This window comes from Dioscorea cayenensis, unplaced genomic scaffold (assembly GCF_009730915.1).
Source record: "Dioscorea cayenensis subsp. rotundata cultivar TDr96_F1 unplaced genomic scaffold, TDr96_F1_v2_PseudoChromosome.rev07_lg8_w22 25.fasta BLBR01000099.1, whole genome shotgun sequence".
NCBI lineage: Eukaryota > Viridiplantae > Streptophyta > Magnoliopsida > Dioscoreales > Dioscoreaceae > Dioscorea > Dioscorea cayenensis.
The window spans coordinates 77,681-93,572 of record NW_024086490.1 but is presented as its reverse complement, the minus strand read 5'-3'; the positions used below and the strand labels follow the sequence as shown (position 1 = coordinate 93,572).

The following is a 15,892-nucleotide window of genomic DNA, read 5'->3' as shown; positions in this document are numbered from 1 at the left end:
AACCAGAAACCATTTTCAAAATGCAAGAATATAATAACTTCAATCGTCCACACCTTTATTGTTATTTTCTATATCAATCTTGTCCAAGGAAAGTGTCGGCAAGGAAAAAGACTTATGTTGTTGTTGCTGTCATAAGCATAGCCAGCTGACTCCAATTAGTATAAGACTGAAAATAAAGAGGTATCAACCAACGTAAACGTACATCATCATCATCTGGTCTATTCCTACCGAGCACTGTAATCCGTGCTTATGTTGAACATAAGATTTTAAAAGAATTGTAAAAAAAATGGTAAAATAATTTATGAGTTGATATTACGGTACTTTTTAATAAAATTATAATTTATTTTTAAATTTCTATTACATAAAGTGGAGAAACAAGTATATTAAGTCCTTGTTTACACTTTAACTTCTCTTAAATAAAAAAAATTTGTCATATATTTAATTCAACATATATGTCCTTTTACGTTAGTTTTAAGGAAAGTATTTTGAGATATTTTTAATAAATAAATAAATTTGGAATTTAAAAAACTATTACATATGGAATATATAGTTGGTTGATTTAAACAGCTAACAACTTTTCCATAATTATTATTATATTTGTTTTAAATATTATATTAAAATGTATTATGTGCTAATTACGAAATATAATTTGAAATATATATTGTAAATAAAAATATTAAATTATTGATTATAATTAATTAGACTAATTAAACGTTTGACGTTAAGACTCTTAGGCTCCGAGCTACTTCTCATATATATATATATATATGGTAGAAAGCATAACGAATGGCTAAGCAGTAAGCACATCTCATCTTTCCAATGGATTTTGTGCTAGACCCAGCAAAACTGGTACCTTTGGCCATCATCCTGTTTCATCATCTCAACTCCCTGGTGCAATATGAAGCAGCGTCCACTTGGGGTTATAACACCGATCACCATGCTCTGATGGAGTTCAAAAACGGGGTGGCGTCAACTGGAGACCATTTGGCAACCGTACTGAGCTCGTGGAACGACAAAATTCACTTCTGTGATTGGCAAGGTATCACATGCAACCAGAACAGTCGGCGTCATCAGCAGCGGGTGACTGCATTGAGCCTACCATCACAGAGGTTGACAGGATCCTTATCGCCTTATTTAGGAAACCTCAGCTACCTCCAAGAACTCAACCTTGGAAACAACTTTTTACAAGGAGAGATCCCGCAGGAACTTGGTAAGCTTAGCCTACTGAGAATCTTAAATGTCACCGATAACCATTTTGGTGGTCAGATTCCTTCCAACATATCAAACTGCAAGGCGCTCACGCACCTGGATCTGGGCAACAATGAGCTCCAAGGGGAAATACCAATGGAAATCACTAAGTTGTCAAAGCTAAAAACACTGCACCTCCTTGTCAATAATCTGACTGGTCCAATCCCACAATCCATAGGAAATCTTTCCTCCCTCACCACTCTGACTATGGGAAGAAATACTCTGAGTGGGAGTCTTCCTGCTGGGATAGGTATGATTCCGCAGTTGCAATTCCTTCAAATTGCTGAAAACCAACTCCATGGTGTGATCCCTCCATCCATCTACAACCTCTCCTCTCTTACTTTCATAGCCCTTGCAACAAACAAACTACAAGGAAGCCTACCCCCAGACATAGGGCAATTACTTCCAAATCTCAGCACGCTCTACCTAGGAGACAACCAGATTACTGGATCAATCCCGGCATCAATAACAAACTTGTCAAGCCTGGCTAATCTTGACTTGGCCTATAACAACTTTACCGGGCCGGTGCCTACTGACCTGGGCAGGTTGAGCAACCTCGTATGGTTTAACTTGGAAGGTAATCAGCTGGGCTTCAGAGACAAATATGGCTTGGATTTCATCACCTCCTTGAGCAATTGCACCAGCCTAGAAACTCTTGATATATACAATAATAATTTTGAAAGCCAGCTGCCTATTTCAGTGGCCAATCTCTCCACACGGCTATCCATGTTAATCCTCGCCGGAAACAAGATTCATGGTCACATACATGAAGGTATAACAAATCTGGTTAGTCTCACAGTGCTGCGCTTGGAGAATAATGATCTCCAAGGTCCGCTTCCCATCACTATTGGCAGGCTTGAAAATTTGCAGCTTTTGAGTGCCTCCAGCAACAAACTTTCAGGCCAAATTCCATCCTCTATTGGCAACCTGACTCAATTAATTGATCTGCGCCTGGCTGACAACTTATTGCAGGGTGGGATTCCCTCCACCCTTGGTAATTGTAAAATTTTGCAATTATTTGACCTATCAGAAAACATGCTAAACGGCACAATACCTCCACAAGTGATTGGCATTCCTTCTCTTGAAATCTTCTTTGGTGTGTCAGGAAATTCAATTACAGGTTCCTTGCCCGCGGAGGTTGGTAAGTTGCAGCATTTAAGAGAGATTGACCTCTCTGAAAACAGAATTTCAGGTGAAATTCCTGGAGCATTAGGTGATTGCCAAAGCCTGGAATATCTACACATGCAAGGAAACATATTTCAGGGAGTCATTCCTATCTCGCTGAATAACCTGAAAGCTATTCAATACCTTGATCTCTCCAGGAATAAATTATCAGGACGAATTCCAGAATATTTAGGGAAACTCCATTTTCTAGCTTACTTGAACCTATCCTCCAATAATTTGGAAGGTTTAGTGCCACAAAGTGGAGTGTTCGAAATTGCCAGTGCCATATCAATCCAAGGGAACACCAACCTTTGCGGTGGTGCCGGATTCCTGCGACTACCTGCATGTCCCAATGAAATTTCAATAAACAAGAGAAGCAAAAGGTCAAAATGGGTAATTGTCCTTGTTGTATGTGTATCATCAGGTGTTACTCTTCTATCTTGCTTGGGTGTAATATTTTATTGTAGGAAAAGGTCCACAGAAAGGCTTCCCTCTCCCACAGTGGCCAGTTTATTGGTTGAATCCTACATGACAATTTCATATAAAGAGCTCTTTGATGCAACTGATGGTTTTTCTGTAGCAAATATAGTAGGTGAAGGAAGCTATGGTACAGTTTATAAAGGAATTTTAGGAAACAGAGGAACAATGATTGCTGTGAAGGTGCTCAATCTTCAGCAGCAGCAAGGTGCTGCTATCAGTTTCCTGAGAGAGTGTGAGGCTCTCCGACACATCCGACATCGCAATCTGATAAAGATTTTGACCACTTGCTCAAGTATTGATCTCAATGGTCAAGAATTCCAAGCTTTGATTTATGAGTTTATGAGTAATGGAAGTTTAGAAGAGTGGTTACATCCAGATATCACTAGGTTGCAAGATCGGAAAGTCCTACAAATTATTGACAGACTAAACATAAGCATTGATGTAGCTACAGCCTTGGACTATCTTCATCATCAATGCCAGGCACCTATAGTTCATTGTGATCTCAAGCCAAGCAACATACTTCTTGATGATGACATGACTGCCCATGTAAGTGATTTTGGCTTAGCGAAGATTCTTCTCAGCAATGTACAAGAAGCAACAGAAACAATTGGAGTAAAAGGATCTATTGGATATGTTCCTCCAGGTAATTGGTACACCTCCATCTTAATTAATTTTCAATCAAAATCTCAATTCTCAAGGCAACGTCTATAACCTGATACATATCTTAATTATCAGCTTATATATATATATATATATATACAGGTGCGGTTTTATGAATAGTATATCTTGTCAACTATTAACATTCAAATAATCTCGAAGCTCATTATTACATAAACCTGGTTTGTTTATTAGTCATGCTCCACAAGTAGAAACCATGCAGAGACTACATAATTGTATGTTTGATGGATTAGCCATTACTCGCTCATCCATGATAGAAAATTAGATGTAAAGCTAACTCTTATCGAACTATCTAAGATGGTATATACAAATTGCAGAGTACGGAATGGGCAGTGGAGTATCAATTAAAGGTGATGTCTACAGCTATGGAATACTACTGTTAGAGATTTTTACAGGGAAGCGACCAACTGACAATATGTTCACTGGTGGCTTCACACTCCACAGTATGGCTGAGAAGGCATATCCAGATCAATTGCTAGAAATCATTGATCCACAACTTCTTACACAGGGTGAGAAACCAAGTAACAGCAGAATGCAGGAATGCTTAGCATCTGTCATTGGGATCAGTCTATCATGCACTAAAGAATCACCAGGGGAACGGATGGAGATAAAATATGTTGCAAGAAATATGCAAGCTATAAGGGAAGGTTTCTTGAAGGGGATGGATTAATTCTGAGTAAATAATATATCCAGACAAGTTTGATATAGAAGCAAGTTGCTGAATCATCTGTCTGTTATTGAAATGTGCTGCAAAATACATATGTAAATCTTGAATTGTCATTTTGTAATCGGGAATTTCAGCATTATATGTATTGTCAACAATTACTTCATTATGGAATGAATCATGAAGGCAGATAGGTTAATAGAATCATATCATATAGACTCTCATGCATGATTATGGAAAACATGAAATCCCAAGTTCCCAGAATAAGCCGAGGGAGATAGCCGAGCACACCTGATCTGTTGCATTGAGTGAGGATCTGATTGAGAGGGAATTCGATAGGTTGCCTGCTGTTGTCGTAGTCGAGCACCTCGTCATGGGCGAGAGAAGGGGAGTGATGGACGATGGAGTTGATCCACTCCTCTTTGTCCTAATTATCTGAGCTGGTGATGAAGTCTCCTGCCTTGCCTAGTGGGTGGATACTGGATAGCTCGCAAGCGAACTGGCTGCTGAAAACGTTTTCCTATCCTTTTCACCGATTGGGATTAAATAACTCTTTATAATAGAAATAAAAAATTCAATAAAAAATTATGATTAAATAACTCTTTATAATAGAAATATTAGCATATTTGATTTTGAAAAGTCTCATGGATATTTATGGTATAAATAAATAAGTTAATTTTTTTTATAAATAGATGACAAGCGCCCATCATTTAAGGGTAAGTCAGGGACATGCACTTGAGTGGAGCATCGCTCAATGCCACCACGTGCTCTCATCTTACTAGGATATAGGATTCAATTTCAAGTCCTCCCTGAAACGAATGGCCTACGTATGGGACTTGGTACCAATTAACCCAAAGGTCGTTGATTAAATAAGTTAATGTTTATATAGATAAAAGATATACATATATCAAATACCTGTACTAATTCAAATCAAATAAAAAATTTAAGGTTTAATACCCTAAGTTAGTCCTCTAAAATCGAAATCGTCCCTTTTTAGTCCCTCTATTACAATTTCAGCCCTTTTAGTCTTTTTATTTGTTTGATTTTGTAAATATTAGTCTTGAGACCAATGGCAGTTAGTTCTACTGTTTTGTTGTGCTAACTTGGCTTTTTATAATAAAAAAATATTAAAAAAATTATTAAAAAAATTATTTAAAAAAAGTTAAAAATCATAAACGAATGCGGATCAAAAATAACATTTCCTTTATCTTCTTTTCTCCCGAACACCATCCTCCATCTCCATTGCCATGAAACCCTCGACGAGAAGGAAGAGCCCGTTAAAAGCAATCATCAAGAGAGAGAGAGAGAGAGAGAGAGAGAGAGAGAGACCCTGGTTGCCGAAGCCCTCGACCAGAAGGAAGATCCCATTAAAAGCAATCATCAAGAGCAAGTTTGTTGTTTTTGTATCTTGTGTTAACTTTTCAATTTCTTATTTAATAAACAACTACCTTGTAGCTCTTTTGAGGAAAAAAAACGAGCAAGAGAGAGAGAGAGATACGAGTCTCATTCTTTTATTCTCTCCACCTATGCTATATTTTACCTAGATTTGTTGTATTTTGGTTGTATTTAATACAATAATGTCGAAATCCAATGAAGCTTGGATGTAATTTATATAACATTGCTATATTTTGTTCAGATTTTGTTGTTATTATTTGGTTGTATTTGGTTAAATATCAATGAAATTCATGGATATTTTTTGCTGGATATATTATGTAACAAGAGCAAGTTTTTTTTTAAAATAATTTTTTAATAATTTTTTATTATAAAAAAAAGCCAAGTCAAGACAACAAAACTGTAGAACTAATCAGTCATTGGTCTCGTGAATAATATTTACAAAATCAAACAAATAAAAGGACTAAAAAGGCTGAAATTGTAATAGAGGGACTAAAAGGGCTGATTTCAAATTTTAGAGGGACTAACTTGGATATTAAACCAAAATTTAAAATATATTTATTTTAATCACATATAGCCAAATCTATATCGTTAAGATAAACAAACTTCATAATATTTGGATATATTCCCAGAGTGCCTAAGAGTACAGATATCGAGACAATCTAAAAAATTTAAATTTCAAGATCAGCCGAGAGCACAGATCTACATGATCTAAAATATTAAAATCTCAAAATCAGCCAAGAGCACATATCTTGAGGCGATCTAAAATACACAAATTTCAATATCATCCGAAAACATAGATCTCGAGGCGATCTAAAATATCTAAATCCTAAGATTAGTCAAGAGCACCAATCTCGAGGCGATCTAAAATATTCAATTTCTAAGATCAGCCATGAGAACAAATCTCGAGGTGACCTAAAAATATTAAAAATACCGTAATTAGCCAAGAGCATGATCTCGGGCGATCTAAAAATACATAAGTCTCAAGATCGGTCAGAGCACGATCTCGAGTTTATCTAAAATACATAAATCTCAAGATCAAGAGCACAAATCTCAAACTGATCTAAAATATTTAAATGCGAAGATCAGCCAATAGCACATATCTCAAAATGATATAAAAATATTCAAATCCCAAGATCACCGAGAGTACGCATAAAAGAGGTGATCCAAAAAATATTCAAACCCAATATTAGTCGAGAGCACAAACTCGAGGCAATCTAAAAATATTCAAATCCCAAGATTATCCGAGAGCATAGATCTCGAGTCGATTTAAAAATATTTAAAAGCTCAAGATCACCGAGAGCATAAATCTCGAGTCGATCTAAAAATATTCAAATCTCAAGATCAACCCGTAGCACTGATCTCAATGCAATCTAAAAATATTCAAATTCGAGTACTCCTTAAAAGGACGTGAACCCCATCATCCTATAAGCTTTCTAATTATTAATAACAGTAAGTAAAAATTTGAAATATAAATTTATTTAATTGTGTTTAAAAAAATATACAAAGGAATAAACTAAGTGATGTTAGCTGTAGTTTTTATTTATTTTATTTTTATAATCACTTACATCAAAAATCTATTCTAACAAAAAGCCAAAGCTGATAATTAGTGTGAAATTTGAATCGATAATACCAACGCCTTACAATTCTAGCTTTCACTACTTGATTCTAATGTCGAAATTTACTTTAGACACATTCTTAATTGACATATAAAGTAGTGCAAAATTTAGTTATTATGCTTTTAAATTTTAAAAAATAAATTTTAAAAATATTTGGGAAAACACTCACTTGATTTTTCACTATTTGTAAATTTATCTAAATAAGAACACATCAAACATTTGTGATATTTGTAACAAAAAGAACACAACCAAATAACAAATGAATGGACAATTAAGGCACAAATAAATAAGTGAAATTAAATTTTTTAATTATTAATAACATTTTAATATAAACAAGAAATTAATCAACAATTTGCCTTTTTCCTGAAAATTTTTATTTTATAATTAACAAATGTAACAAATATTATATTATGTGTTGCATATCATATAATTTTAAAAAAATATTTCATAATTCTAAAATAATATTTAAAAATATTTTTGTTAACCTAACATCTACTCGAAGGACTCAATGACAGAATCATTTACCTAAGACTCAAGCTTAGAAGAGTTTTATATTTGGATTGATTTCAATAATTATTCTTCAAATAATAAACAAACTGTTGGTATATTTTATCCAAAAAAAATAAAAATATATTTTTAATAATTATAATTAGTTTGAAATATCTAATGAAACATTTAATGCAAACAAATATATGTAATTTAAAAATCTCCCACAATTAATATCACATTTAATACAAACAAAACAAACCCATAAATGCAATATAAAAAATTCTTTAAAAAAGTAAAAAAATCTTCTTTGAAACCCTCTCCAATCAGATTATACAACTACTTTAAATATATGAATAAATAAAAACAACTATTATAAGCATTAATTTTGTATAATAACTGTCCTCACCATGGGATAAAAACCGTTATTTTGCATAAATATTTTTTCAAGTGAGACAAATAAACACCTTTTCTCCACTTACATCCACCCAAATCATAGATCATGTGTTAGGTTATGAATTTATTGAATATCTATAATATGTTACTATATTTTGTAGGTATCCATTATTGGTAACTTATATTAATATTTATACATTTATCTATTATGATAATAAGGTAACTTATGATCCAAATGAGTCTCATTGAAGGAATAATAAGATAAATTTCAAATTTTGATATAATTGTGATTTTATTATTTATTTAAGTAACAAAAACAGAAGATGTGCAAGAAATGTTTTATTGCAAGTTGAAAATTCTAGACTTGCATTAAAAGAGAGAATTGAAACATTGCAATAATATTCGACAAAATACTAAACTAAAAAAAACCAAAAGTTGCATTTTTCTTTGAACAAATTAAACAAAGAATTACTACAAATTAATTTCCAATCAAAAAACAAAAACAGTTATGAATCCCTCTCCACACATACCTTTCAATATTCTTCTCCTCTGCTTCTAAAACAAAAACCGAAAACCAAGAAACTCTAAGCTTGACTTAAAATTCAAGAAAATATATTTAAATGAAAATAAAAAAGATAATTGATATTTAAGCTCTTCTTCTCTCTAATCTAATACTTGTCAACAGAAATAGAACAAAACAAAAATTTAATGGGAAAAATAAAACAAATAAATCAAAAGAATTGAAAGAAAGTGATACCTTTCTTGAGCTCTTCTCTCTAATCTCATACCCCTTGTGAAAAAAGCCACAAACTTTTAATCAAAAAATCAAGAAAAATAATACCTTTCTTGATCTCACCTTCTCCCTAATCTTATATCTTTTATGAAATGATTTTTTCATGGTAAATACACACACACATTAGTTATCTCGTGGATGAATTCGCCGAGGTACTTTTGCCTCGAGAGCCTAAACATGTGGGATCTCCGACCAAGGAGATGATTCTAGCTTCAATGTGTTGACCGAGGAACAATGAAATCTCTTAAGACCTTTGAACCTAGGTATTTTTGAAAGCTTTTGATCAAAAAGCAAGGCCGGGTTCCGAAGGACGAATGTTGTTTGATGTGGACATTGTACATCTATGCTTGTTTGAGGTGGAAGAGATGCTTGAATGGTTATCATATAATATAACAATATAATGTATGATTACACTACCTAAATAATAAGACAATGATAATCAAAAAGATGTGGAGGCCGCGACAAAATCAAAAGCAAAACCCAATTGCAAAGTCACATTTGCCTCCCCTTAATAATATTTAATGATAATTATTATAACAATAGTGACAGTGACAAAAACCTATATATTTTTCTAATGAGAGGGAAAGAGAAGTTATAGAGTTATTGCTTGATAATATTATAATAATAATAATAATAATAATAATAATAATAATAATAATAATAAGATAAAAATTAAAGAGTGGAAGAGGTGTAAGTGTACATGCTTGATGAATATGTGATTGATGTGGACATATGACTATAAAATATAACTATAGTTCTTTCAACATTACTTTAAATTGATGACGATGATGATGGTGATGGTGATGGTAATGATGATGATGATGATGATGATGATGATGATGATGATGATGATGATGATAAACATGACTTTTAACAAACTACGCACTATTTTGACCAACTCTTCTTTTGTATTTCCTTTTAATATGAACCTCTTATTTTTATCAAGTCGGTGGTTTTATTTTATTTTGAATAAAAACTTGCTATGTAATCTCGGCATGAGAATCTCATTCATGATTTTAATGGGATAAGTAGTTTTACTATTTATGTTCTAATTTGTGTTTCAATGTAGGTGGGATGATTATTTCACTTGAAGCGTGATGGATCGTTATCAAGATTCTAGGACAACATTGGGCATGAATTTTCATTTGTTTTAATCTTACTTTTTCTAAAAATTGATTTCAAATTTATGTTGTTAACACAATGATTATGTCAATAAATAAATTTATTTTCCCTTAAGTAAGATGGCATCGATATAAAATGAAGAGTCTTGGATTTCTACCATTGTGCTAAATTAGAATTGAATGAATTTGAAACTTGGTAAAATAACAATTTGTTTGAATTACATTGAATTTATCCACCAATAGCAATGCCTTGATATCATTCACGATATATATATATATATATATGTACATTTATATTTTTTTGTTTATACTTATCTCTTAGGATCGGGTCGGGTCCCTAGATGTCGATCCGGTGGTCAATCGAAATCGTGTCATGATGGCCGTTCCACATCGGTCAGGGTCAATCCACCCGAATATTCATCGAAAGATCGGTGACAACTATGATGAATACACATCGCGACGGATTTGGGAATACTTGTATACATCAAGCATTCAACCATCAACAACAATGACTCCTCATCACCAATACACGCATCACCGACTATACCCGATGCGCAGCCTCCCCCAATTCTACATGGAGAGACTTCTGCCCATGCATCTGAGGACTATTGCACACTTCCATTACCGGGGAGTAGTCCTCAGATGCATGGGCGTAAGTCTCCATGTGAATGGGGAGGCCGCATCGTATAGTCAGTGAAGGTTGCGTATTGGTGATGAGGGAGTCATCGTGTTGTTGGTTGAATGCTTGATGATCAGGGAGGCATTCCCAAATCCATCACAGAGATTTGTATTCATGCAGAGTTGTCACTGGATCTTTGCACTTAAAACAAGGACACCTAATATTTTCTTCATTCTTATATGAGTCATCTTGATTAATTGCGAACTGGATAAATTCATCCACCCCGGTAATAAATTCATCAATTAATCCTTTTTGGCCAGGTAGATTTTGATTATACATCCACTGTCTTGACAACATTTTTGTCCTACAACCACTATTTTTAATTAAGTATTAGGCACCATTTGTTAATTCCCATACTATGTATATTAATACATATGTTCATAAATAATTTTAAAAGCATGTAAAACAGTAGACAATATATACATGCATGAATAAATATTAAATATAATAAGAGATCATTTTGTTTATTTATTTTATCATGTAGTAATCTAAAGAGCTTACATGTCAAATGAATCTCACCATACACATTTACTGTTCATATTTATTCATGCATTTAGTAATCAAAATGACTACATCAACATCTACAATTAACATGCATTAATCAAAACAAGCAAAAGGAATAAAGATGTTTTACAAATCATCTACGTGCATAACATGATCAACTCTAATAATTATATTCCTCGATAGATAACACTAACAATCAACACAAAATGAGAAATAAAACATCAAAGCATACCAAAAGTCAACTTGGTCTGTAAGATTTCTCTTTGTTTGTTGAAGTCACGTTGATTAGCAACCTTTATTAGGGATCACCAAGATTAAATGAACAAAGTAATCATAAACCTATTAAAAATAGATGAATGATCCATGTAAGAAAATAATAGCAATAAAATTAAGTGAACGAAGTTTATTTCTACATAAACAATATAGATTCGGTTATTCTATTTGTCCATTTAATAGCATGCCCATAAACAATCCTAAGCTAAAGAAGACCAACTGGCATTGTACGTAATTGTGGAACTTTTTAAACGCCATATCTTTTCGTTTGCTTGTCTATCAATTTTTTTTTTTATCCAGGATTCCAACCAAACACCCAAAATAAATTTCCTTCTATTTAATAATCACTAATAAACATTCAAAATATTTACCATGGAAAATAAACAACTAAAATTATTGTATATATTAGTTTAGTAATAAAAATGATGATAAATAGTATTACCTAAGCATTAATAAATATTATGATAATAAAAAAATGAAAATAAAAGGAGTATTGAATTTAAATCTTAAGATAAAAAAATTTAAAAACAAAAACAAAAACCAAATCAGCTATATACTATTATTTTAATAAACATATTTTTTTTCAAGAACCCTCAACCTTGAGAAGAAAATCAAATTTTTTACTTTTCACTTAAGAAAGAAATAAACTTATGCCCATAAGAGAAAAATAAACTAATGCCTAGTACTGGATGGGTGAAACAAGGACCGATAAAAAACAATTGTCCAAGGTCACAAGTGTAACAATAAATACAGAGCCAAAAGTACCATTTCAAAACAAGCACATATAAATTATTGTTCATCCTTATCCAAAAATACAAGCAAACAACAACAACATGCTTATAAAAGTTACCTTAATATGGAAACCCAATACATAACCAAGCAAACATCCAAGGGGAATTCCGATCAAATAGTAGCAAGTTATATGAACATAAGCAACCACACCCTGCAAGCCCGCACCGACAGCAACACCTATAAATATGCAAAGATTTAGGAGTGAGGTGAACAAGCTCTAAAATTCCATTCCTTTTTTTGTTTTGTAAGTTTATAGATTAAATAAAATTTGCTTGATTCTATCTGAAAAGATTTCTTGATAATGCTAACCTTTCAAAAGGCAAAGAATTGAAGTTTTGCTTTTGAAAGAAACATTGGTGCAAGCTAGGAGGCTAAGAAAGCTCAAGGTAGTAGTTAATAATTGATATAAATTCAATTCATAAGAAACAACAACTATTTAAAAGATCAGAAGAATCTAAGTGAGAGGAGATACAAGCATAACAAACAACAACTCATTAGCTAAAAACTAGAAGCCTTTCTTCCTCATTAGATTATATAAATTATCATTAGATTTACCTTAAATGAATAAAAAAGAAAGACCATCAAGATCTATGAACTTAAAGGGTGGTGAAAAATGGTATAAGAATCTTAAGAAAGAGCTTCACATTTGTCATCTAAAACAATAAGTTTAGTCTTGAAGTATGTTTAAGGAGAAGGAGATAAGGGAAACTATTTAACTAGTTTTAAGATGGCTAAAGTGTACTCATATAAAATAATATACAACTTGAGCTATGATGCGACCCATATAAAAGAGTATTCTCTATGTTTTTCGATCGACTATATTTTAATACTTAATATCCGCCGAAAATCACTTTAAAAGAATTTTAAAAAACAATAGTGAATAATAACGAACATGTAACTTTAGTATCTATTCTAGGAAAGCAGTAGGTACAAGCATGACAATAAAGACAGCTGAAAAACATTTTAACTTATGTAACAAAAGCACATCATAGAAAATTAATATATTGATTTTAATAACAAGTGTTATGATCTTCTCCACATAATAACAACAGAAATCTTTATCTAACATGAGGAACAATGTGACCCTTCGATGATGCATAGTTTTAATCAGTACCATAGTCATTTTGCTTGCGAGTCTTGCAGGAAATCAGGTATATATATATATATAGTTATACGTTTGTTCTAATATATATCTCTTTGGGTTATATGTATATATATATATATATATTCTTATTTTTATGTTTATAATGTTTCAGCTCTCATTTGACCTTATTGAGACATGGCTTGAAAGTCATCAAGAAGCAATGACTTTGAAAAAAGATCGTGTGCTTATGTTTAAAGAACTAGCTCTATTCCAAGACTACCATGGCTTGCCTGCTTTTAAGAATGTAAGTATTATCAATCATCTGGATAATTAACAGTGTTGTATATTATATATGATTGGTTGCAATATAGAAATGTAGCTTCAAGTTTCAACTCAAGGCAACATTAGAAAAGAAAAACTGAGCAAATAACATACTAAATGCAGAGATCTCTGGTCCTCACGCTGCATGGAGATCGGCCTCGCTCCCAGAGTCACTCTTCTTCGGTGACCTATCCTCAAAAATACAAGCAAACAACAACCAATGTCATCAAAGAAACTCCCAATCAAACCATATTGCGTAGCATATTATTCCTTAGTTTGTAAATAACTAAGTGTCCTATTAGCATATAAAAGAACAAAGGCTAGCAACCTCATTTTCAGTGAACTTCTGCTACACCTTGACCGTATGCCAAACATACGTGTCTTTTAATTAGGTGTATATTGCTGGTTGCATGTAGCCATCCTTTTTACAGTTAAACATTACTAAACCTACTGAAATATATAATTCTATTTAGTATTTATAAAAAAAATATAGGATAAAAGTCTCAGGTTTCCATACCCAGTAATCTATCATGCTACACCTTGATCGTATGCCATCTTTCTTGTCCCGCTTTTTCTCTGAACAAGGGATTTGTGAATGGCTTCTATGCGAGGGAAAAACAAAAACCAATATCAATTCGGGAAAAAAATTGTCCGATATTAGTTCTACTCCAAAGGTAACCATCAAAAATAAGCTAGTTTACATGTACGCATGTCGGGTGAAAAAAAGAAAATATGCGATTTTGGAAAGAAATTCCAAAAACTAGTATTTCGGGTTCTTTGTAGCCATCAATGAGATAAAAATGAAGATAAATTGGTTATATTTAATCCAACATCTTGCCATTTTAATAGTGCAGTGCTGACAGCTTCACATTATCATTGACTGCTTAGATACCATAGCCTAATACATATTCATTAATGTCAAGTGCACATGACTAAACATGATGGATAACAACCTACCATAGATTGTGTATGTCTTCAGTATCACAGTACTTAAGATGAAAAATGGAGATAAGCCCAAGGTTAGCAAAAAGCAGGATACTTGTAACAATTAAAACCTCCTAAACAACTGAATCATGAGATTTGGTATAATCCTTGACAACCCTGCATCCAGAACAAGCAAACAACAGAAGTAAAATGCTCTCACCGGTACAAGCTTCAGGAGTTTTGCATGGAAAACAGAAACATACTGATCTATTACCTCAGTAATGCTTGGAACTTGATGAACCTATTCAACAGATTTCTTCAGAATCATCGTATGAGCATCCTTTACTTAAGTGACCTTCCTACAATGGACTTATCAACTCTTTCAAATAGCTCAAATCAAACGAAAATACTGAATTAAACAAAAAAAGAAAATACCTCAAATTTAGGGTTCCAAAACGACGAAGAAGAGATGAAACGATCGGGAAAAGGAGAAGTAATCAAAGGCGAAAAGCTAAAGCTGAAGACGAAGAAGAGATCGCAAAAAAGGATAAGAACGACGATGAAGGAGAAGAAGGAAAAGAAAGAGAAGAAGACCGAGTGATAGAAAGAGAAGAATGAGAAAGAAGGGAAAGTAAATTTATTATTAACTTATGTCTATAACATCAATTATATTTTAGATAATGTTAATAAAGTAGTTTTACTAGAGATAATGCTCTTTTTTAATTAAAACATTGCAAAGAGGTATATCAAAATGTGCAAAACATTAACAATATTGATAAAAATAAATAAATAAAAATGTAAATATAATTTATGTTTTAAAAAACAATTTCTAAAAATTATCATTATATATAGAAAATGAGTTAAAAATTAAAAATATATTATACTAGTGCATCTTCAAGAAGATTAATTATTCATATATATATATAATATCATTTTCATTCATCAAAGCACATATGTAAACTAAGTCAACATAGATTATAACAATTAATTAAAAATCATGAGGTAATTTTCTAATTATATATTTTCCTCTTATACCCAAATCAAAAACAAATGAAGGAAAATCATCATCTAATTAATTTAATTTTTCACATTCTCCATGAATTTCTTGTTATATATTTAACTCATTAAAAAAATTTATTAAGCCAAATATTTCACTAAAATTAAAATATATTATAACAATAATAAATATTTCAATGTTTATTAGAAAGATATATAGATATATATAGCAATAATTTCAAATTTTTTATTAATATATTTTTGTTATTTATATTTAG

The 15,892-nt window shown here is 32.2% G+C and overlaps 1 protein-coding gene and 1 long non-coding RNA gene across 4 annotated transcripts; one reads left to right on the top strand and one right to left on the bottom strand.

The window, feature by feature from the left end:
* Window positions 1–715: 715 nt before the first annotated feature.
* On the top strand, window positions 716–4,532 carry LOC120253478 (probable LRR receptor-like serine/threonine-protein kinase At3g47570). The gene is made up of 2 exons (XM_039261812.1): window positions 716–3,535; window positions 3,888–4,532. Exons 1-2 carry the CDS (start codon window positions 820–822, stop codon window positions 4,238–4,240), a joined length of 3,069 nt encoding a protein of 1,022 aa, XP_039117746.1. The 5' UTR covers window positions 716–819; the 3' UTR covers window positions 4,241–4,532.
* A 6,360-nt stretch (window positions 4,533–10,892) lies between these two features.
* Window positions 10,893–15,207, bottom strand: LOC120253477. 3 transcript variants are annotated; one of them, XR_005534289.1, is made up of 7 exons: window positions 15,054–15,207; window positions 14,893–14,977; window positions 14,652–14,795; window positions 14,212–14,296; window positions 13,809–13,882; window positions 12,348–12,466; window positions 10,893–11,563 (listed from the first exon to the last, which is right to left on the bottom strand). It is a non-coding gene; the product is annotated as an uncharacterized LOC120253477 (long non-coding RNA). The 3 variants fall into 3 exon arrangements; XR_005534290.1 differs by having other exon boundaries at window positions 14,212–14,293; XR_005534291.1 differs by lacking the exon at window positions 14,652–14,795.
* Between the last annotated feature and the right edge of the window lie 685 nt (window positions 15,208–15,892).

Bases quoted from the DNA above. Each gene is read 5' to 3' on its own strand.
- LOC120253478 (XM_039261812.1), top strand. From the start codon at position 820: ATGGATTTTGTGCTAGACCCAGCAAAACTGGTACCTTTGGCCATCATC. The intron at 3,536-3,887 runs GTAATTGGTACA...TACAAATTGCAG, and splicing joins TATTGGATATGTTCCTCCAG to AGTACGGAATGGGCAGTGGA.